Here is a 25,338-nt window from a genome sequence, read left to right as displayed (position 1 = left end):
TGTTTTAAAACAGTCAAAAATAAATCAATATATTCATAATTGAAAAACCTTTTTATTACCATATAATTTTAAAATGGTCTAAAAAATTCATAACACAGGTAAAGTTTGACATCTGGGTATTTCACTGTGTATTAAATCACTTCCTGTGTATAGGGATTAGGAGAACAGATGACCACAGGTAGTCTGCTAGCCCCCAAGGCATTCATACCTGTACAATATAAGCCCCTCCCTCATCTGGAATTTACCACCCGGTAAAAAATCTCTATGTAATCTTTGATATCATTGTTAGAACACCCCGTCCAAATTCTCTCCATAAAAATCTCTTAAATCTTAAATGTCTGACTGCTGTTTGCTGTTGATGAAGGTGTGTGTACAGGGTTCCTCTTTTCAAAATGTTGACAATTGGATTAAAAAAATAGCCAATGCCCTAGAACTTTTCTAAAGATACGATGATTTCACCTCTTATATTGTTCCATTGTTCTAATCATTTTGAAGAAAAAACTTAACAATAAAGTTTTGTTAGGATACACTATTTTAAATGAAAATTTGGTCTTCTAAGCATCAATTAACAAAAATCACATCCAAATGAGTCATATTTTTACAAAAGCTTGTGCTGAGGTATACTAAAATTTATTGATTAATTCCGTGGAATTAAGCCATCAGTAATGAAATAAATCTTTACAATCTGACAGTTTTTCTTTGATAAATCAAGCATTTAAACAATAGATAAGTCGTTTAATCTCTTATGCCATATTTCCTCTGGAATTTCATCTTATCGAACTATTTTTAACATAAATGTAGTTTTGCAAAAACTAAAACTAACTGACACTCATAAGGCAATCATAAGGAGTACATTTCAATCTTAAATTGAAAGATACACAATTAACAAAATTGTGCAATATTTTCAGATAAAACGAAAACACTATATACACCTTTTATACTCCAACTTAGTGCATGACGGCATTGTTAGAAACTACAGTACACTGGGTATATCCCGAACACAAGTGTGGACAGCACACAAAAACAGCACAGGTTATTCACCAGCATTAATGTTGTACACAGTGACGCCATTCAAATAACATTCTTTTTTAATTTTTAATCTTGAATCGTGAGGTACTTATAAGAACACGAAAACACCTTGGGTTCAAATTTCTGATTTGTAAATCATAATTAAAGTGTCAATCTATCGAAATCGATAGTAGTATATATTTATATTATAAGCTTTAAAAAATGAAGCAAAACATTCAAAACTTGCATCTCAATAAACATTTTTCCTCATTCATGTATGAAACGTGTATGTTTAGATAAAAATGAAAGAATAACACTGAATCCCATCAGATTTGTACATGTATAATTGCCTGAATATCTTACGTGAATACCGTCTCCTTAAATAAACACCGAGAGATTTAGAAAATAAAGCTTCATTTCATTCTACACGCACTCCTATATGTAAACAAAAATCCTACGGCAGTTTGTTTATCTGACAACCTATTTGTCTTTCTATGCAAAATGGGGAAAACATTTATTAAGTGAATATTTTTTCATACATGCTTCTAAAACAAGTTGTCAGTTTTATAGTTTTATTTTACGCTGCTTTTGCGTTACAAGTTTCATTGAAACATTTGTGGATTATGCAATTTTCTATATTTTTCGTAGATTTATTGGTAAAAGCTGTAAATACGTGTTGTTATATCCATATAAAGATGGGAATATATGGAAAATCAATGTAAACCCAGGATAATTAAGATAATGTGTTAACAACATGCATGATAATGTTTCTAATTTCATTTCCTTTCATTAATGGGTCCTGTATTTCTCAGACGACGGAATCAAGACAAGGACCTTAACTCCGTAAATGAAGACCTGAGGGACCTCGAGCTTCTGTCTCTAAAATCCACCAGTCTCATGACAGAAAGTTTCTGAAAATATTTCTTGATGGCAAGTCTAAATCTTTTACCAGTGAGCAGATAAAGGTAAAAGTTACAAGCGTAATGTACGAGTCCCAGATCGTATATCACTTCCTGGGTCAAAACGAAATTTAAATAACGTTGCCATGTGATGTCATTAGATATATTGTCGATGGTATTTGCATCCCCCACAGGAAATTTATCATTTAACGAGTACACGATGCTGACTGGTATGGTGGTAAAAATTAAAACAAATGAGACGACTAACAACATCTTGGTTGTGGCCGTTCTCTGTTTGGGGGGCATGGGTCCGTACAGCTCCTGGGCCCTTCTGGACGAGTTCCTCATGGTGACAACCAAAAGTATATTGAAGAATAAAATCAAACCCGGGACGAACATGAACATTAAACATTCAGTGATCCATGTCCACTTCTCAGAGAGATAAGCAAGTTCCAGTTTATTCACACATTTCTCCGATTGGTGATCATAATCCCAAAAATAGATTTGGATCCCAGCAACCCCAAGCGAAATGACAACCAATGTAAGAATGACACAGACCGCTCTCTTTATGTTACAGTAGATCCTCCTTTTAAAGGGAAATCGTATAGATATGAAGCGCTCTACTGTAAACGCCAAGGTAAGCAAAGGCGATAAATATTGCACAGACAGGTACAAACACGGAAAGAGCTGACAAATAGTCGGAAAATCTAGGATTTTCACTTTCCAATAAATTGTCAGATCGTACATTAAGGACATTATTAGAAAAATCACATCCGAGACGGCCAGTGCGGCAAGGTAACAGCCCGAGGAGTGCAGCATGGGCTTCTGCAGCCACAGAAGACATGCCAGGATGTTTCCAGGAAATCCAAAGATGTATAAAATTGTTTTAAGGACCTTGGGAATAAGAAACTTTTCCGGGATATATTTTTCGTATACAAGATTGATATCAAATTTAGCGTGTAATATTTCTTCCGTGCTCAAAGGAATCTCGATGGAAAAGTTTGTGGAATTCATCTGCAAATTAAAAGAAAAGTACATATAATTGTCACAAAATATGATGATAGTATTAAAACGAAATATTTTCATCATAAAAATGATTTTAAAAATATCTATACACAATCGGAACAAAAAAAAAAAAAGCAAATACAGAAGAAAAAAGAGGAACTTTATGGGAGATTAACACTAAGATCTAACGTTATTACTTTTAGAGAACATTAAACTACAGTATTTACAGATCTATTAGAAAATCTTTGAACGGCAATTATATGTTAATTTAGCTTTCAAGGTACCCTGAAAATATAATTCTTTAATTTCCTTGCTTGTTTGATAAACGTTTAATTATCTGATTTATTTACTTTAAATTTACATGTTATCTATATTAACTTTTTTTTATTTCTAGGAAGTAAATAATGGTCGAAGGCATGATGAATTCGGTTATCAGATATATTTACAAAATTTGAATGGCTAAGTGGTAGAATTTTCAAACAATCTTTTGTATTTTTATTCATATACATTTCAACCCTAAAGGTAATATATCAAAGGATCAGTCGATATTTCCAGTTTGAATGCAGATAGAAGAGAAGTGTATTTTTGTCTTCGGATTTTTCTCTAGCTATATGATGTATTCATGAATTTCAAATCTTTTTTTCTCTTTTATCTTATAATTGTCAAAATTAAAGGTTATGAAGACTTTTGAAAATTATTTCTTATGGACTTTTTCCTGAAATATTCATATTTTCTCTTCTACAGGAGATATTTTCTGTTCATTATAGAAAGCACACATCTCCGAGAGAAGAGGGAAGCATAAAGGATGTATGCAGGGGCCATTGATTAAATCATCTCCTTCAGTGATTAGCTCGGCCAGCCATTGTAAATCCTACCTGATTACGATAATTGGAGGCAGGGACAAATTCTATCATTTTGTAACATTGTAATTATGGGGGAAAATGCACATATCTCAAAAAAATCATTGTAATATCGATAATCTCCTTTTCTACTTAAAAAATATATTTTTTGCAACAATCGATTCAAATTTCAGGATATATCAAAGCACTGAATAGAATGCGAGGCATATTAGTTGTGATGCAGAAGTACCAACTTCATGGAGGCTTACCAGACAGCAAATACAGAATTAGCATGAAAATTCCTATACTGTTGGTCATAGTCTGAGGCACAGAATATTCATAATCCATCAACAGTGGGTTCAACTAAGGAAGATCTAGCGAAGGTTTAGAGAGGACATGTACAGAGTCAGGATTTTCATTGTCATTCAACCACAAAGTTACACGTAATCAACTTGAAATGAATGGGACTGCTTCTTTCTTTGCTATCAACTGTTTAAAATTATTACCATTAATTGTTTTACTATAAATCTATTTGTACAATATAATGATTTTGTACAGAACAATAAATCACTATATATTTTGTCTTTTCTGGTCAATGTATTAAAACTATGAAATGACACTGGTTTTTTTTATTATTGGTTATTTTTCTCTCCATGGAAATTCGCAAGGATTGTCGTTAAAAAAATCGTTTTCCACCATGGAAGCATTTTCTCAAGTTTGTACTGGGCTGGAGGAGTAGAGGTCAAAGACGTCAGTAGCCGTCAAGAAGACAAACCGACGGGGAACTCCTAATCAGAAAAGTTCATTAGCATTGAACACAACTACTTTATCTTTTCTTCTCAGTATAAACTTAATTTAAACACACACACACACACACACACACACACACACACACCCTAACAAGCAAACAACCCCCTAAAAACACTGAGCATAGTTAAACTGTTGACCAGTTGTCGATGGCTTGACAGATTACAATATTGATATAAATTTACATCCACTGAAAGAAATAAAACCCTTTGCGTTAATCAGTGCATGAACTACAATAGGCATGTCAACTGTACAGATTTCTTGATCAATGGCTGTTCCATCAATGAAACGTACAAAGACGTTCGCTTCATTAATACAATAATTAATCATTTTAATCCTACTTCAAATGATTATTTAAACAGATACAAACATAAACAATAAAATGTCTTTCTTTGGTTGTTAGTACGGTAATGAATGTTGCAGCTAATGCAGAAAAAAAATTACATAACCCGCGTAAGGTTATGTATTTTTTCTGCAATAGCTGCGACATTCAATCCTACGGAAGCCCATTTAGGACCTATCAAAAATATTTTTGAATTCGTTATAACGATTTTTAGAATTCGTTATAACGAATTTAATTTGTTAAAACAGATTTTTAGAATTCGTTATAACGAATTTAATTTGTTAAAACAGATTTATTGAATTCGTTATAACTTATTTAATTTGTTATAACAGATTTATTGAATTCGTACGGAAGCCCATTTAGGACCTATCAAAAATATTTTTGAATTCGTTATAACGATTTTTAGAATTCGTTATAACGAATTTCATTTGTTATAACAAATTTTTATAATTCGTTATAACGAATTTAATTTGTTTTAACAGCCTTTTAGAATTCGTTATAACGAATTTAATTTGTTATTACAGCCTTTTAAAATACGTTATAACGAATTAAATTTGTTATTACAGATTCATTGAATTCGTTATAACGAATTTAATTTGTTATTACAGATTTATTGAATTCGTTATAACGAATTTAATCTGTTATTACAGATTTGTTGAATTCGTTATAACCAATTCAACGAATTTGGTTATTACGAATTCAACAAATCTGTAATAACAATTAAATTCAACGAATTCAATAAATCTGTAATAACAAATTAAATTCGTTATAACGAATTCAACAAATCTGTAATAACAGATTAAATTCGTAATAACGAATTCAATGAATCTGTTATAACAAATTAAATTCGTTATTACGAATTTAATAAATCTGTTAAAATAAATTAAATTCGTTATAACGAATTTAATAAATCTGTTATAACAAATTTAATTCGTTATAACGAATTCTAAAAAATCGTTATAACGAATTCAAAAATATTTTTTGATAGGTCCTAAATGGGCTTCCGTAAATTCGTTATAATGAATAATTTGTTATAACAGATTCATTGAATTCGTAATAACATATTTAATTTGTTATAACAGATTAATTGAATTCGTTATAATGAATTTAAATTGTTATAACAGATTCATTGAATTCGTTATAACGAATTTAATTTGTTATTATAGATTTATTGAATTCGTTATAACGAATTTAATCTGTTATTACAGATTTGTTCAATTCGTTATAACCAAATTCTTGAATTAGTTATAACGAATTCAACAAATCTGTAATAACAAATTAAATTCGTTATAACGAATTCAATGAATCTGTTGTAACAAATTAAATTCATTATAACGAATTCAATGAATCTGTTATAACAAATTAAATTCGTTATAACGAATTCAATAAATCTGTTTTAACAAAGTAAATTCGTTAAAACGAATTCTAAAAATCTGTTATAACAAATTAAATTTGTTATAACGAATTCTAAAAATCGTTATAACGAATTCAAAAATATTTTTGATAGGTCCTAAATGGGCTTCCGTACAATCCCGTACTAACAACCAAAGATTAAATGACTGAAATGCCTTTAGTTTTTGACCTACCGAATTAATTAAATCAAGTGAGATTCTATTTGTTCATTTAGTTATTGAACAGAGGGGAAATATCAGCTAGCAAAATGAAGAAAACAGAAAAAAAAAATCATTTCACATTTTTGTTTGCTGTTGAATTTTTTTTTCATTTAAGGTTTTTCATTTGAACCTTTAATTAATTGAGTCTACCTGATATGATTTTTTAATATCAAGTGAGGGACCACTTCGACACATATTGTACCCATTTCTTCATTCTGAATCTTTATGGAAGTTTTCTAATATTGTAATTTTGAAATTTCTTTGATATATAACATTTGTGGAAAAACTCTAACAAATACGAGCAAAATACAATGCCTGATGGCCTCTGTTTAACAATGAATTCAGCTCTATGTTCTGATATGATCTTATGAACTGATTTTAGAATTTGGAGCTAGGGCAATAATCTTTGGAAAACTTTCATTGCTAAATAATTCACAAATAAAAACAAACAATTAATCCAATAACACAAATTTTTCAATCTATGAGTATTGTGACATTCGCTGTATCAAAAAATTTTTTACAAGTAAGTTCTTCCGACATTTCTGTAAATTCATCCACGATTCACAACCAAATTGTATGATCTTATTCCATTGTGGAAGTATCGAGAGAGCTCTAGACGGAGTCCGAATCGTGGCTTGCGATGACGCAAAAGTGCCATTCTAAAACTGTGCTCATTATTTTAGCTTACCAAACGTTTGAATATTTTGTTTATTTTGATACGCTATGAATTCATCTTTGTCCATGTGATTCAATAAATAAAGATGATGTGAGGACTATCTTCTGTATAGAGAAATAAATGAACATTACTAGTATTCGTAAGGTTGCATGTGAAGTTGATATAAAACAGAGAACCACTGTGCAAAACAAGATGTGCTATAACTGCACAATATCGGAAAAAGTGATTGACACAGACAATGAATGATTAAATGATACATTTTCGTGTATTAATGAGTTATGTAATTATCCGAGAAGAAAAAAAAAGGTTGAGTGATTGAAATCCAATTTTTTTCTAATCACAGCTTCTCTGCATCACGTCTGGTTAGCTATTTGATAATGCTTAGTATCTACAGTTATTTGGCCAGTTCCGAATAAGAAACCGATTCGACGGTGCTACAAATATATTAGGAATTATTTCAAAATCTAAGTGTTTTGTCAAGGTAGTTCGATGACTTATGGAATTAAATATTGTTTCATAAAAGGTCAGCCTTCCCTCAAAAAAAAATTATTTCGCAAGTTACCATAGGTGTCCATTTTACCAGTTACGAATAAGCCGACGGGTTCCGGATACCCTAGAAATTCTTATTCAATTCAACCCTAAATTTAAAAATATACGTCCCAGACGTTATCCATTGGCATGCCTAAGAAAAGTTAAATTAATTGCTTACCAATAAATTATTTGTATTTCCAAAGGTTGAAGAGAAACTAGAGGTACTGTGGGCACTGAGCTCATTTTAATGATACCCCACGCCTCCTTTATGATTATTTAGGACAAAGTCCATGTTTTACTCTGGGAGACCCGAAATAAATGTCAGATCAAAAAGTAAAATAATAGGTCACAATGTCACAATGCAATAAAGAATATGTGAAAGTATCATTAAATCTTATTCAGTGGTATAGGAGGAATTGCGGACAAGAGATGGATATACCTTTCAATATTACAAAGAATGACAGTATCTATGTTTTTCTCAGGGAGCCCAAATTATGTATCTGATCCAAAAATAAAATAGGTGCACTTTGGCACTGTTAAACAAAGATTCTGTGAAAGACTCATTAAACTCTGTGAAGCCTCATTAAACTTCATTCAGTGGTAGAAGAGGGGTTGCGGATAAGAAATGGATACCCCAGAGCATATCAGACGGACGGACGTACAGCTAGACGGACGGACGGACGTACAGACGAATGGATGGACAAACATCCCATTACTATATACCGCTTCCTCCTGTTTTTCAAGCAGGGGTAGAATAAGTCACATTTACAATGAAGAAAACATCGAAAAGTGAATTTATAATAGTGTTTAAAATGGGTATTCGGAACTGGTAAAATAAGAGCACGAAAATATTTCGATATCTTCCAGTGTTCTAAATATTTATTTTTGACAAGTTTTTTTGTATATGTTAGAGTACATATCAAACTTACTTTTGATACCTAGAACGTTGTTTTATGTGAAAAATTTATGCATCTACAGAGGTTTTTCTGCAGTCTTACGCGTCGCGTGATTCAGATTTGTTGCATTGTAAAAGTATGTCGACTGTTTCAAGTACGATAACGAAACCAAACTGAGGGCAAAAAATCAAAACTTCACGTAATTCAAACACTCGTAAATAAGCCTTCTTACCATAATCGATTTATTTTTACACCGTTGAATTTATTAATTATCAGTCCTTAAATTACTAATTATTCGGAACTGGCCAAAATCCGGAACTGGCCAAACGACTGTATCTATCTCTCTCTCGCTCTCCCTCTCTCTCTGTCCGAATCGTGCAAGAATTCCACAAGGCACACACATCATTAGTGGAACATTTTACAACTTGTACAAATCCCTGATTGAACACATTTACATCATCTACAGGAAAGCAATTTGTCATAATTTTCTCTTTCTTTGACAAAATTTAGTTGGAACTTTCTAAATTAGATAGCAAACATATAATGTTACAGCACATCAGGGCAACTTCCGGCAGTTGTCAGGGCTTTGACATCGTAGGTATAGAGACCTTAGCGTCAGTTCACTCTTTGACCTCACAAATACTACAGAGAAATTCAGTTAAATATTTGACGCATCTCCCAGATTTGTTGACTTTTCTCAGATTAGCTCAATATAAATCTATTTTCAATAATGAAAATCAAATTGGATTATTCCGTTACAAATTCATCATTGGTGCTTTTTATTTTGGGAAGTTAGCTTTAACTGATCAGTGAGATTGAGACAAAATTGAAATGAAATAAAGCTGTAATCTGTACTAAGCCCACACCAAGGATTAGACTTTGTCGGAATTAATTAGCTTTCAAAAATAAGCACATTTAAGCGGAAGTATAAATTGTGCAATATCGACCGTTTAGCACGACTCAATTTTCTTCAAATGAGGCAATGAGGAGAGCCATTTTTTACAAATATGTTAACAGAATGAAACTTATAATGGTTATATTGTAAATTTTGTATTTACCTCCCCCTAGTAAATTCAAATTTTGCGCAACACGATACTTATTGCACAACAGAGACAACTCTGTTTTAATTGTGAGTAGTTTTTTAACAAGTAGCAAACCAAATTTACTGACAATGATTTCTCTTTTTAATGTTTCAAATGGCGGAATTTTATATTGAAAGAAAATATATACTTTTTCTTTAATTTCTTACATTGTTTCTAGACAAACCAAACCCTATTGGGTCAAATTGACAGGACCTACATTTTGAAGGAAACTGGTAATGAAAAGCCAGAATGACCAACAAAAGACTGTTGATTGATTTGCGATGTGACGAGGACATTATGGCAAAAACATAAAATGTCAATTTGCAAATCTGGAATGTAGTTCCCAAAACATAATTCATGTAACAATAAAGGCGGCAGCTAGTGCTCTTTATTGAACAACTATATTCTTGACTGACTTAAATAACAATCGTGTAATCTTCTCTAGTTTGTTGGGTATGCGAGGGCATCAACGATAGCTGGAAACATGGGATAATTTGCATAAATTATAATATAATAATAATAATTTAACACCAGAAGTCTTTGTCGAGACTGAAGCTCTACTGGTTTTTACTTATAGCAAAGGAAGAGAAAAGTAGCAGTTGGGAATTGAAACTTTACAACAGCAATAAATAGAATAATGATCCTTTTTTTCTTTCTTTATTCTTTAAGCCAAAGGCTCATCAGATTTTATAAAGATCCTTGATTAAGTCTCTTTATGTTCTTCGTGTAGTCTACTTGTGTGCCAAGTTATATTATAATCAGACTAAAACTGTATTTGGGTTAGCATTTTGATAGTATTTTACAGAAATTTCTATCTTTAGTAACCAAGGCAATAATGTTCATCGAAATCAAAAAATAATAAATAGAATTGATTAAAAGGGGAAAAGAAGGTATTCAAGAAAATACAAGGAAAGAAAGCAACAATTAAAACAAATACTTGCTACATAGGAGTGCATTAAGTACAGGGGCATCCAAACTATATACACACTCATTTTTAGGTATTTCAAGGAATGTATAATGGATGCCAGAACTGTTTATTGGGGGAGGGCATCAACAGAAGTTGATATACGGCCAAACATACACATATATTTCACTTCATCCCTGACACTGTCTTATATATTTTTTCAATTATGATTTTTTATTAAAACAGTCGGTGTAATTCGTGGTGAAAACTGAAAGACAGGGTTTTATTGATTTGAATCATTTCCAATTCCATTACAGAGAGTTGTTAGTGGAGGGTTCAGAGGGGTCATCGCCCAGTACCTGATCAGTGCTTCAGGTATATGATAAAGATTGAGTACACTGTTTCTTCAAGAAACACAGTGCAATACTGATACAACTTCAAGTTATTCATAAACTGCATAGTTGTAAGAGATAGAATTTTATGACAATAAAATATATTCTTTTCCAGTGTTCAGTTTGATGGCTGTCTTTTATTGTCCGCTGGGTTTTAATCGTAAGAAGGAAAACTCAGAGCGTGTATCAAAATCTCGTGTTAACGTTGATAACAGGAAGCACTCTCTCATCAGACCGGGAATGTTATAGTGATGGTTATTAAAACGCACTGCTGGAATTTAAAAAGAGAACTCTCTGATTTCCCGGTCTTTTTACTTATTTTAATCGATGATAAAAAAAGAACACGTCCGTCCAAACAAAAAAAAAAAAGAATAATATACTGTCATATTATAATAGAATAAGTGTATTGGTCCATTTTCCAACAGCCAAAAATACTCTGTTTACTTTATTAACGTTGAAAGATTATCACAATAGAAAATATCAGCGTTAATATTAATAAAACAGAATATAATCTGCAATTGAATAAAATAATTCCATCGTATTAAACAAATATTGTGTCATTGATTTAGTTTCTTTAATCTGTATAACAGCATTGCAGAAGAAGGGTCCAATCGAAATCATTGATGCTCATGTAGTGATCTAACATAATTATTTTTTTTCTCCAGCAAAGTTTTAATCAATTATATTTTTAACATGGGGGACATAACTTTGAAATATTTAGATTTCGGATCTATATTTTTGACTTTTTGTACTTACTCAGTCATTCCCATATATTTCAAAAAACATATCTTACTAATTGACTTAATCATTTCTACATGTCTATGTTTTAATTCAAGAAATTGCACGAAGTTTCTTAGTTGTGAAAAAAACAACCTAGCCAGAAAATTTTATCATAATTCCTGTTCATTTATCGAATATATAAAAAGTTATCAACTGATAAAATTTAACAGGAAACTGAAATAGATGTGAAGGATTATTTCCCCCACTCCACCGATTTTTCCTCATGTAAAGTACACTAATTATTTTTTTAGTTAATGAAAACATTTGAGAAAGAGGGAATGCGTTCCCGCACGAGATTCTCAGTTTTCATCAATGAGATCTCAGGGGAGCCGGATGAAAAAAAAAAATTCATACTTTATTTTGTCAAAAAATATGAACACTATCAACGAGAATTTGGCTGTTTTAAATCACTTTATGTAAATTTTTTCAGTTATTGAATAATGTATAGACAAAAAATATGTCTTTAACAGTAATTACATAATATTTCCATTTCTAATTTTTTTCTCTGTGATAACTCTTTGAAAGTTTGGCTGTTTTAAATCAGCCTATTCTGACGCTGTATGCATGTAAATTTTTTATTGAAATTGGCAAAATTATTTAAATATATTTATCTACATTTTTAAAGAACAATAATGTATAAGATAATCTTGGAGGGTATGTCCTCAAAGACAGATAATTTAAGCATGTTCTTTATCCCAAGTTCAGTAATTACATAATCATGCATGCTTTGTATTTCCAACTCGTCATTGAAGTAAATAAAAAAAGACTAGCCCATTTTGTAGTTATTGGTGCGAAATTACCTTTTGTTCTGGATTATGGATACATTAAGCGTAACCGTCTCCGAACTGAGTATATAAAATAAAAATCCTAGAAATGAATGATTCAGTGGAGGAATTGATAGAATTATGACTTTATCCCCGGCCTTCACTTAATTGTTAGATTATATTAATTTTGTTCTCAGAGAAAGAGCGAATACTAGGCCAGCGCTTTCATTGTATAAAGGTTAAAGCTTCTTTGCGTCTCACAGAGCCGAGGTAATCCCGAAATGATGAAATACGGTAGCCAAAAAAATCTCTAGTATACAAGTGGTTTAAAAGCTTTGATTCTCGATGAAAACATAGGAAAGCAACAAGAAGTAATTAGTCCCGACAAAAAAAAAATAGAGAGGTAGTGATGTACAGATTGACATTAAATTCAATCAATGCTGTTCACAATAGTTGATAATTCGTGTTTAATTTTGAAGAAACTGGGATAAAATGACACTAATGTATTCCGTACCGATTCAACTTTCAAAAAAGATAATTAACGGCTTCTTGTGTTGAATTTTCCCCATGGGCTGCTGGCCTATTTGATATGAAGGGGTTGTGTGTACCTCACAACAACGGCAAAGAAACTATCGAATATTGAGTAAAGTATAAAGCTTTGGAATCGCTAAGGCTCAATGCTCCAACATGTTTTGAATACATAAAAGGAAAAGGGATGTAGTAAAATTTCAAACCAGCCTTCATGAACCGAGAAAAGCAGATCACAGAGTCTATAAAAGTCTGAAGGGAAAGTTCGAAACGGTTAAGATTGAAAAAATATAGGATTAGGTACATGATAACTTTTTTTTACTTTAAGTTACGACAGCAGTAAAATTCTTATTGAACTTCGTAGTAGGAAAAAAAACCTCCGAACATTTGAATCCTTTAAACAATTAAAAATTATAACCGTTTTCCCCAGAATTTTACAATATATACTTATAAACATCCATCTTCTTTTTTTTTTTTTTTGAACATCGAATTAAAGAATTCCTGATAATTTGAAAAAAGAGGTTAATTGGTTATATCTTTCTCATCGATCTTTGAAATCCTTATTTATGTTTTTAAAAAAAGGGGAAAAGTGTGCCCGTGTTTATATGTTAATCTGTACAGATCAAATACATATACTTTGATACCTGATAATGCTTCGGGAAAAACTTAATAACTGATCCCACGTTCTCGCGCCGATATATCATGTTTGCATGCAAACAAAAATGTGTTTAATGTTCATTACAAATATCGTTGGTGCTAATATCAAAGTTTTATTTCTAATGAAAGAGGCGTGTAAAGAGATGTATTTAACAGCTGTGTAAATTCAAGCCTCTTTTTATGCCCTACTAGTATATTGTAAAATATTAGATTTTTATCGCTTTCCCAGGTTCTTCTTTTGTAGTTTACGTCAGGTACTTTTTTGTGTCGCTTGCACAGCAGAGTGACACCTAGGGATTCCTTTGCTATGTGTCTGTACGCGTTTGTCTGTCGTTTTGTCTGTCGCACCTATATTTTTAGAATTGTAGAAGGAATTTGTCATTCTTCACAGTAATGAAACATCACTAGGTTACCAAACAAGATACCATAGTCTTAATTTCCAAGATGTAGAATTCGGTAAACCTATAGTTTGATACAACCTCCGCTATAAATAAAAGTCACGTGACCTTGACATGCACGGTGAGTAGATACCTATACATTTGTTTAGTGGTTATTATTAGAGCCTCTGCGGAGTAAGGAGATGATCCTTACGTCTTGGGTTCAAATCCAACTGTGGGACCGTAATCTCAGCGAGATATCGTAGGGACTTAAAATTTTGGTCTGGTGTCCCTCGACACCAGACCAAAATTTTTATTCCCTACGACATCTCGCTGAGATTAGAGGAAACCGGTGCTTCGGATGCGACCATAAAACCCGAGTTCCTGTGTTTGGGTTGGTGATACCACCTATTTAGCTTTTAAATTTTGATTACATTTTGATATATATCTACTTGAATTGAAGATTTCACCTACATGTATTCAGCTTAGAAATGGCTATATATCACCCACTTGAATACATGTTAGTGATATCACCTACATGTATTTGATTTGAATTGGTGATATCACCTATTCGAACAGAAAATATCACATTTTCGAATAAGCGAAATCAACCGTTTGGATGGTTGATATCACTTTCTTTATTTTAAAAAGCGATATCACTACCCATTTGAATAGGCGATATTTCGAATTGAGTTAAATTCATGAAACTAAAAAAGGTAATGAAGGGCTAAAGAGAATTTCATCTATTTTTCTTCGATTTTAAGAAAATACATATTTTTTTATATTCATCATATATTCAATATTTTCCTATTACTAGCATATGGAGGTTATCGAAAATAATAATAATAATAAAATATATATATATATATATATATATAAAACAAAAAAGATTTATATTCGCTAGCCAAGGGTTTTCGGTCCGCTTGCTCGCCATATGTTTATGGCGAGCATAATTCTTTATAAATTTTGAGACCGAAAACCATTTATGCCAGCCTTTTTTTGAGAAGATGATTTGAGATTTGACCGTATTATAAAAAAGAAAATAGTTTTGACCGATTTTTTGCTCAAATTTGTTTGTTTAGGAAAATCGTAAATATGGAAATAATTTTCTGTTAGTAATATTAGCTAATGCAGTATACCACTTGATGTTACTGAAAAATAAAAATAAACTTAAAACTCCTATTTATAAATGATGTTCTGTTATACAGCAATTGGTAAGACGTAACAGTGCCATGAATAAGGATTTACTTTACATAAAAACATTTTAAAATTAGAGATCTTTTTCAAAAATCAATACAAAACATAATAAAAAAAATTTAGCCTCTTAAATCGTGAAATTCCCTAAATTACTCTATCAATATAAAGAAAAAACTATTTCATTAAACAGCCCAAATTCATTTTGTCCCTAGGTTTTAAAAAAGAAAAATGTTTAAAAAAATTTATGGCTTGTTCCCATTATCTTCAAATTTTGTTTTTTCAATCTCCCTAAAACAATACAACAAATGTAGCCCTTTAATTCGGTCAATCCATAGATATATCGACTTTACAGAAAAGCATATCGACCTCCCACTTCGTGCTCGGTCGATATGCTTTTCTGTGAAGTCGATATATCTACGGATCGACCTCATCAAAGGGCTATATTCACATACTTAATATTAAAGATATTTAACCAAATATACTATGAATATTTCATTTACTTGAGAAGTCAGAAACCAGACAAGAATCCATCTTAACATACTAGTGATCCATGTGATTAGACGAATAAAATTATTATAAATATTGCTCAGATAATAAATTTCTATTTATCAAACGATGGCAGATAAGCCTTGTCGTGTACTTTGTTCAGTATGCTTGTAAAAATAGGGCTAACTGTAGTAACTAAATTTACACAACCTAAATTTATTCCATCATAATGAAATTCAAAAGGCTATTTCCCGGATATATATAGATTATATACGTTATTTGAAATTTCTCTTTAAAACTCTTTTTACAAGAAGGAATTCATTGATGTACATAATATGAACTTTTTTCACTGCATGTGCTTAGTTGTTTCTTGTATATCATTAACTTTTAACATTTTTTATCATTTTTTTTTCTTCTAAACTAACTCAATTGTTTAGAAAAAATATCCATCGAAACTTTGATCCTTAGAAGTTCTTAATACTATGTATATATTATATAAACTTTATTTATGATCTTTCTTTCCAAACATTCAAAATCGCTTTTTAAATTAAAAGGTAACAAGACTCGGATAAATAACATGATTATGGAAAACAATATTTGGACTATCCGATTCTAATGCCTACCTATCCCACGTATAACATTACTGGAATAGAGTCATTGCCCTGACTAGTAAAGGATCATAACACTATCTCAGTAGATGAAATAAAAACAAGCAGAGGATTATAATATTGATAACCACAGGATAAATCCGACCGAGAAAATGAAATCAAAACTAGATGATATCTATATCACTGAAATACGGGGACAACGACCAGTAATCAAGTTCAAAAGTCGATCCACTGAAACACCATGAACCTGGAGCATAACAAACAGGGACATTCAAACACGTCAGAGTTGGGATCAGGGGCCACATAGGAGGAAGCTTACCCATTGACATGACAAATCCGCTGTGTATTCCTTGTCCTGATCAGGAAAATGTAAAAACCTCTAGACAAGTTGGTATGTGAATAATTGCCTAACAATTTTTATTTGTAACGTCAGACAGCATTTGACTTTATGATAAATGCATTTGCTAATAAGGTCATAAAGATCTTGCGGAATGATGACTTTAAACGAGAATGTTGAAATTCTTGTATCATCAACGTGCTTTTTAAAAAATGCCTCATTTGAAAATTGTTCGTACGTTCGTGTTGCTACAAAGAATAAGTAAGGAAAGTTGACGATAGACAAAATAGTGTCGTCACCATTAACTTAGAGTTTTGTTGATTGGTACTTTAAATGGCACATTTTAAATTTATTGCTTCATAAGGAATCGAAATCTAAATGCTATTTATCTTGGTTGAATTTTATATTATAAATTCTTCAATGTAGTTAATGGGAATGAAGGTGGGTTAGGCCAGATTAGGGGGTGCTATTCGGTTAGCGTTGGACTGTATTTTTGGAAATTGTATTATACTGGAAAACATTTAACTCTTTTATTAATAAAGTTTAAACGAACAGCGATCGATCTTAAACTTTATAAACAACATAAGTCTGTGGATAGGACATAAACACAGATCAACTGAAATTTTAGATGTGGGATCAGGTGCCGATGGGGGAGATAGTATCCTCCTTTGATTGGATACACCCTCCGTGAACCATACGTATTGATTGGGTACACCCTCCGTGAACCATACGTATTGATCAGGTGAACGAAACACTCCGTTGTCGAATTCAGTATAAAAACAAAAATCTAAAAAAGTGGTATGAATCATTTAACCAAAATTCAACCAATTGTTACGCTATATCTGCTAACAAGGTCATTATAATTAACACCAATAGACAAATTGATGACTTTAAACGAGATTTTAAAAAAAAAAAATTCTTCCACTTACCTATCAGTAGCCTGCTTCGGCTATAATTTTCCAATAAACCGTTAATATTTTATCAAACCATATGAAGAACTTTTCGTTTCTGTCATGTATTTATTTGTTACCAATAAACATTTAAAAATGAAAAAAAATATTTTAATTCTAAGCCATTATTTGCAATTTCAGCTATTATCTTTACATATGTATCTCTTCTCAGAATTAAGATTTAAGTTGAGTACATTTTGTGTGTTCAAAAAAGGTCAAAAAATAATTTTTGTAGTGGCTTCCTAAGAATAGTTTGTCATATCGCAAGTGAGATATTTACCTAAAAACACAATAATGAAACACATTCTAATTATCAAAACAAAAGTTACAAAACCATTTCGACAAGGGCCATAAAACAACTATATTAACAGTCAAAAAGCATTACATTAATCGACTATGGTTGGTTTTAGAATAAATAAAACAAAAATAGAGAAATTAAGTTGTAGCCCTATTAATAACTAGGTTAACGTTAACTTCAGTGTAGTTTATAATTATCAACAGCGTGAATCAGAATACATTACTTTCAGTAATAAATTGGTGTGTTAAAACGGTCAGTATGTAACTACCTTGTCAATGTTTCGTGTACATAGACTATGATAGAGGCTAGAGATGAGCTATTCTGACTCTAAAGTAAAACAATTGTCATACCGTGCTGGAGGAGATCCTAATACATTATGTCAAATCAATGTGTCCAAACCATTTTATAACCCTGTATGTTATTATTATTGTTTAGAGCATATTTAGTGTTTCACGGAAATCAATACAGGGCTTCTTATTATTGTCCAAGCTGACGTAGTCGGTCACCAAACTCCATACTTTGTTCATTCTCCCGGAATACTTTTAGTCAAGACATTCCATAACCGATTATTATTTTCAAAAAGTGTGTATATACTGGGGTCTTATATAATTATAGGTTCTGAATTTCCAAGTTTCAAAGCGGTTTGTTTATTTTAACAAACTTTATAAATTATCAACGTAAACTTAAATTTTGATTTTTAAAAAAAGTTATCTGCCATACCCCACCTGCCTTAAATTTGACTACATTGAATAATATTAAGAATATACAATAAACCAAGAAGGAAGCGTTTAGATTTCGATTGCTTCTGAACAAAAAAAATATGAAATATGTAATTTACAATACCAATCTTTCAGATATTACTTGGAAGATGGTATACGAGGGGTGATCAAAAAGTTCGCGAACTAACTCTATATTCCCGAAACCACAGTTCAGATCATAGAGTCATAAACATTTTCTATAAATAGCAGATGTAATGGAACGTTTCGCCTTGTGTTTGTGACGTCACAATGTGAAAATGACATCATGGTAGATCACTTGTGACAAAAATTGGTTGACCCAGTCGTATTCGAGAAACGAACGGCTGTAAAGTTAAACGTATAATCTTGGAAATTCCTTGGCAGAAGTTTATAATAATTTGTAGTTTTTGTACACGGTTTATGAAGATAAAAGACTTGCCAGAAATTTTGTCATTAATTGGATTGATTGTTTAAGTGAAGGAAGGGAGATGTTTAAAAATGATGTTTGTTCTGTTGCCCAGTGAAAGCAAACTGGGAAAAAGACGTGTCCATTGTTACGTAATTTGATATGATTGATTGATTGAATGTATACTGTTTAACGTCCCTCTCCAGAATATTTCACTGATATGGAGACGTCACCATTGCCGATGAAGGGCTGCAAATTTAGGCCTATGCTCGGCACTTACGGCCTTTGAGCAGGGAGGGATCTTTATTGTGCCACACCTGCTATGACACGGGGCCTCGGTTTATACGGTCTCATCCGAAGGACTGCCCCATTTAGTCGCCTTTTACGACAAGCAAGGGGGTACTGAGGACCTATTCTAACCCGGATCCCCACGGGGCGTAATTTGATATGAAAGATCGCCAACATACAGTTAGAAAAATAGATAAATAACTTTACAATAATATAAGTATTAAATCCTTAAAATATCGTTTACTTTAGACTTTAAACATATCAGATATGATAAATTGAAGGCACCCATACTTTATCCACATGAAACAAACGACACTCAAAAGACAAAGGACTTGGGTTTTGATGGTCACCATGCTCATTCTGCAAAAGGATATCATTATCCATCCAAACGATTGCCGAGATTAGGCCATTTCTGACAAATAGACTGTTTATGCTGTAAAAAGTAACTTGCATGGTAAGAAATATAACTAAGAGTCGGAAAAAATTTTAAGGTAAGTCACTCCTGAAATTTGTTAAATCAAGGATTTTTTGAGAAGTATATTTTGGATAAGTATTCATAAAGTGTAACTCAAAATCGCAAAGAAAATAGGGGGTCAGTGTGCATCCTACTGATCTACGGTACATTTAAGTTGACCTTTTTGCACTTAAATTTCATTTCTTTGGTTAATTACTATAACCCTTATTATATTTGATCAGATGTAAGCATGGCAATAAATATAATCTTATTTTACGTAAAATAGTTTGAATAATATTTATCATTAAACAAATCTTGCAAATTATTGCGCGTAAATTATTGTGTGACCTTTTTGCACTAAAAAATAACATATTTGGGGTATTAAAAAACTTAATAGGCAATAAAAAATTTTCTTATATCAAACTTTTTACGACTTAAGTGCTGATCAGTCATAAGTATCGAGTAATTTAAAATAATGAAAGAAAAAGGTGGGGTCAGTGATATTAATTTTGAAATATTTGTCAAAATATGTGATTTTCAGGCAAAAAATGGAGTAAATTTGATCTTGACTTCTTTAATATATTTTCATTTTTTTGAAAAGTTTGTTGAGGGAAGGTGTAAAACTTGGTCTAAAAATATAAATTAAGACCTATATTAAATATTTTTAGCAATATCAAAACGGAAAATATTCTCCGAGTAAAATTATGTGAGGCTAAATTTCCATTACATTAAATTTTATAAATGTGCAGATTTGCAGAATTATCTGCTAAATATCCTTCCACCAAAAGAAATAGTCCCTCATAAATCTTGCTTCTTTGTAGAATTTTGAGCAGTTTTTTCATTGAATGTTAAAAAATTTACATTGTTGAATTTAAATATGTTATAAAAATTGAATTTTAATAAGTAGTTTTGAAGTAAAAGCTTCTGCGTGAACTTTTCTAAAAAGCTGACGAGTGACTTACCTTAAGCTTCTGTGACAGAACGCTAAGGAGCATATCACGTGACCACCTACATCACGTGATCCGTGCATGGGCAGAATGGTTGGAGATGCGCATCAAATTCGGAGAGGACTACTTTGAAAAAAAATTTAACACTGAAACCCTATATCATTTCTTTATTGGAAGTTATTCAATTAGTTCGCGAACTTTTTGATCACCCCTCGTATTTGGATATTTTACTAGAAAAAGACGTTAATAGTAGCCTAACAACAAACGTTCTCGATAAACGTGATGACACTAATTTTTATACAGTCACTTGTTAGCAAATGCAATTCATTATTAAGTGGGATGCTTACTGAAGATTTTCATACCAATTGTAAAACCATTAATTACACACTGAATTGTCTGATTTCCCCCCTCATTTTCCCGATATGACAAGGAGAACAAAGCGGGTGTGCCCGATCAAAAGGGGATGCTTGCCCCTCCATTGAACCTAATCCCACCTCTGATGTTTCGAAGGTCAATGTTTGCTCTACCCCCGGTTTGTGTTGTTTCGGTGGATTTTGAAACTTGGTTACTGTTCATTGTCTCAACATTTCAATGATATAGATACATGTACGAGGGGTGTTAGAAAAGTTCGCGGACAAGTTCTATTGTGATCGCGCTATTTCCATGAAACCGGTCAAACTTTCCAGATATAATCTTGACATTTTTTCCAATAAATATACAAGAATTTGGTGCTCTCCGGTGATTATTGAAAAATATACGGCATTTTTATTTTGATAAATCTTGCTTCACGGAGCATGCTGCATTGTGGCACGTTTACATCACAAAGACTCTTTATTAAAATTAAAAATTGCACAATTGTAGTGCCAAGAGATTTATGATAATTTACCTGCCGCTAAAGTATGCAGGAAACGTCACTGGGAAAAATTTTGAACTAAATTGGAGGGTATATGGCTGTTTTATAGCTGTTTATAAATGATCAACGCGTAAGAACACAGCCAAAAATCGGAACGTCATTGAGCGTCATGGAGCAGTAAACTACGTAAAAATTATGTGTGCAGACAGGAAAATGTCTAAAAAGAGACTAAAATGTTTAAGATGCTGCCGGGAATATCCTACACATACAAAGAACAAGTTTTCAAGTGGTTGTAGCTTCATAAGAATGGAAGGAGAAACATTTTAAATGATTAACTACATCGATACTTCAATACCCCTTTATCGCATGGACGTTGCGTTTCGCCTATGTTTTGCATAGTTTCCATACCTGATCGATTGAATGCACAGCCTTTTTTATTTTTTAAGATCTCAATAATATCCGAAACAGATAAAAAGACATTATAGTTGTAAAGTAACATGTCTTGATATAGATATTCAATTTTAAAGTAGAAAAAATATGAGAAAAATATAAAGAAATTAAAGATTCATAGAACTGCGACAAAGCTTAAAGGGTTGAAATCTGGTTGTCACATCGCCTTACGTCAAGTGATTGCTCCGTGAATACCATAACCCCATAGAAAAAATAGTTGTAAAATTTTAAGATTTTATTATGTTGACCTGATTTTTTACATACCAATAAACAAAATGTAGGAATTCATTCAGTCATAGGTCATACTTCACACTAAACAATAGATTTTCTGTAATTCAATGTGTCCGCGAACTTTTCTAACAACCCTCGTATGATCTTATTTCGATATTTTTCTCGGTAGGATTTTTCCTGTGGTTATCAGTATTACAATCCTCTGTCTGTTTATATATCTCCTGCTGAGATAGTGTCGTAATCCTTAGTTTATCAATTTATTTATTGTAAATTAGTAAATTCAACGACATACGAGACAATTTCATCAACTCATATTTATAAGTACACTAAAAACTTTGTTAATCACCGGAAAAGTATATGAGTATTTGTACATCTACTGGATTTTATTCGTATGCAATGCATTTCATGGTATTTAAGTTTTTCTTTAAACCACCCTTTCTATCGTGTTATTTCGTTATACAAGCCATTAATTAATCGTTTTTACAAGCGTTTATCACGATATAATATTTCCGACGTTGTTAACCTAAACCAAACGCACTATTGCGGTTCAATTTGTTAGAATAAATGCATTTTCAGGTTGATCAAACGGTCTCCGAAACGGTTTTAATTTTGATTTAAAACTGTAAGATGGGGACGTGATAAACTAATATCTCGCACATTACTAGCATTACGTGAATTTGCACAAAGATATCATCAATTTGTCCGAAATATAATAGCAAATAAATGAGATCAGTTGCACTTTATTTTAAAGCGGCAAAGAAGCGGAATGCTTTAAATTTCGAGATTTGACAGACGCCAAGATGCGAGTTTCCTTGCAAGAAATCACCACGTGATAAAACTTTTAATGACATAATTGTGGTCTGATTTAAAAAGCAAGAGTGGTTAGATTTAATTTAAAATTTTTGAAATTCTTAAATAAAACTACTTGATGGAATTTTTTCATGCTGCGATGTTGCATGATAGTGATACAGCGATGTTTGCCTATAATAGACTAATGAAGTCAATTTTATAATGCAGGGATAAAATACTATAACGAAGCCACTTAACAGTGCTTAAAAATTACCACATTGTTAAGCCAGGGAAGTCAATTTAGTAGTGATATGTATAATTCAGCAAACTTACATGTAGTACCTGGAACGTCGACAAGAAATTATAGCAAAAAGATTGTGGCAATATGACACTAAAACAAATCATATGAGAAAAATTAAAATAGAATTTGATTAAAAGGAGGTTTGAAATGTTTATACATATATTACATACATTTTTATTCCGATTTTTTTTTTTTTTGTGGGAGGGGGGGATTTGATAATTTTGAAGAAGTTTGTTTTTCTCAAAGGTGTTGTCATTGCTGCAAGGAAAGGAACAGTGAGAAATCTAAAAATTATTGACGTACATAAGACTGAGAGCTATTGCTCGACCTCTTTCTGAAGTGTCCTTAACAATCAATCACATCCGAAAATCGATCAACTATAAATTAGATAATTATACCATCTATATTTGTAAAAGGAATGAAAAAACAACAAAAAAGCCAAAAAAGCACACCATTTTTACATTTGATAAGGATACAGGTAATATCTCTCAGCAGTCTTTTAATTTTTAATAGATTTGTAGTTTAATAAATACAATGTTATAGAAAACACAAACATAAAGTTTCCTCTTATATTGAGCTATTTCTCTCATATTTCATATAAAACCCACAAAAGTTATCATTTATTGTAAAGATATTAATTCTACTTATTTAACAATTCTCGTTTAACATTATTTGAAAGTTCATATATCGCAATGATTGAATATCTGTGTAGTGATGTATTTTTACTGGGAAGGCAAATGTCAACAAGTTGTATCACATCGGTAGAGAACAGTTGTGTTGTGGCATCAGTATTGGTTTGTTTAAACATCTTGACAATTCAGTTTCATTTAGGCAATCAGAAATTATTTGCAAGAGGATAAAGCTACTTTTTGTGTTTTATCAGTATTGTTTTACAAATCAAACAAATTCTTGAATCTGGAATTCCAGAACTTTTCTTGATTAGAACTTCTGTTCTTTTCAGATTATGAGATAGTTGTGTTTGTTTCACTATATAATCACAATAAACATTAAACAAAAATGTCTATGTCTACTTCACACACCGAGTCTGCTATATCTCATTCCAAAGGAGAGCAATTTGTCCGAACCATGTGGTTAACATTCGCATAAAAAACAAAATTCTTCCAGGCGACTCCTTTGAGTTATCGCTAACATGAATCTGCTTTTGATGAAATGTTTGATAATTCATTGAAATCAACCAATAATGTCTATTTATTACTGGAGATTAATGCTTTTGATTTTGATTATTACGTTACCATCGACCATCAATCATGTTTTATAAGTACAAAAAATATCGAGTACTCGGAGAAAAAACAGAAAACTAATCCTATTTGGAAAATTAAAAGAATACAGAAATATTTGATTGATTTACTTATTTTTTGCTTGTGTTTCATTGTAAAAGTGCATTTTCGAGCTTTTAGAAAAACGTTCAGGGATACTAATTAGTGTTATAATGTAGTTAAAAAAAAAAAGGAAATGAACACCCAGACATTCATTAAATGAACCAAAAAACACTTAACTATTCAGCTTCATTTCTCAATTTCATTATCATTTGAAATTTCCAAATTATCTTTTAGATCAAACCTGAAAATATGAGTATTGTTGCTGAGGTGAAAATGAAAAAAAAATTATTACCTTTTTTGCTTAGTTTCTGTAATATGATATTTCCCCAACAAAATAATTCACATCAGAAATGTAATCGTCGTCTTCCTATCTTGCTGCATTGTCTTTTTGTTATGAGCGATTTTTTGTGCGATCGGAACAAGACTTTTTTCTCTGTATTGATGAGAGCGTAGTGTTAGTCAAAATCAATCCGCCTCTGCAGCTCGCCACCGGTTCTGACAATTAGGCGCCGACAGACTGTTTCCGGACAGTTTAAGGCGATTGGTCGAATTTTGTAGTACCTTT

General features: G+C 31.8%; 1 protein-coding gene across 1 annotated transcript; it reads right to left on the bottom strand.

The window, feature by feature from the left end:
* Nucleotides 1–651: 651 nt before the first annotated feature.
* On the bottom strand, nt 652–25,338 carry LOC134252508 (growth hormone secretagogue receptor type 1-like). Its single transcript, XM_062735003.1, has 2 exons — nt 25,066–25,338; nt 652–2,921 (listed from the first exon to the last, which is right to left on the bottom strand). The coding sequence occupies exon 2, from the start codon at nt 2,919–2,921 to the stop codon at nt 1,830–1,832; it is 1,092 nt and encodes a 363-aa protein (XP_062590987.1). The 5' UTR covers nt 25,066–25,338; the 3' UTR covers nt 652–1,829.

Source organism: Saccostrea cucullata, unplaced genomic scaffold (genome assembly GCF_032062105.1).
Source record: "Saccostrea cucullata isolate Sc308-1 unplaced genomic scaffold, CSIRO_AGI_Scuc_v1 ctg167, whole genome shotgun sequence".
Taxonomy (NCBI): domain Eukaryota; kingdom Metazoa; phylum Mollusca; class Bivalvia; order Ostreida; family Ostreidae; genus Saccostrea; species Saccostrea cuccullata.
This window is presented reverse-complemented; position numbering and strand designations above follow the sequence as displayed.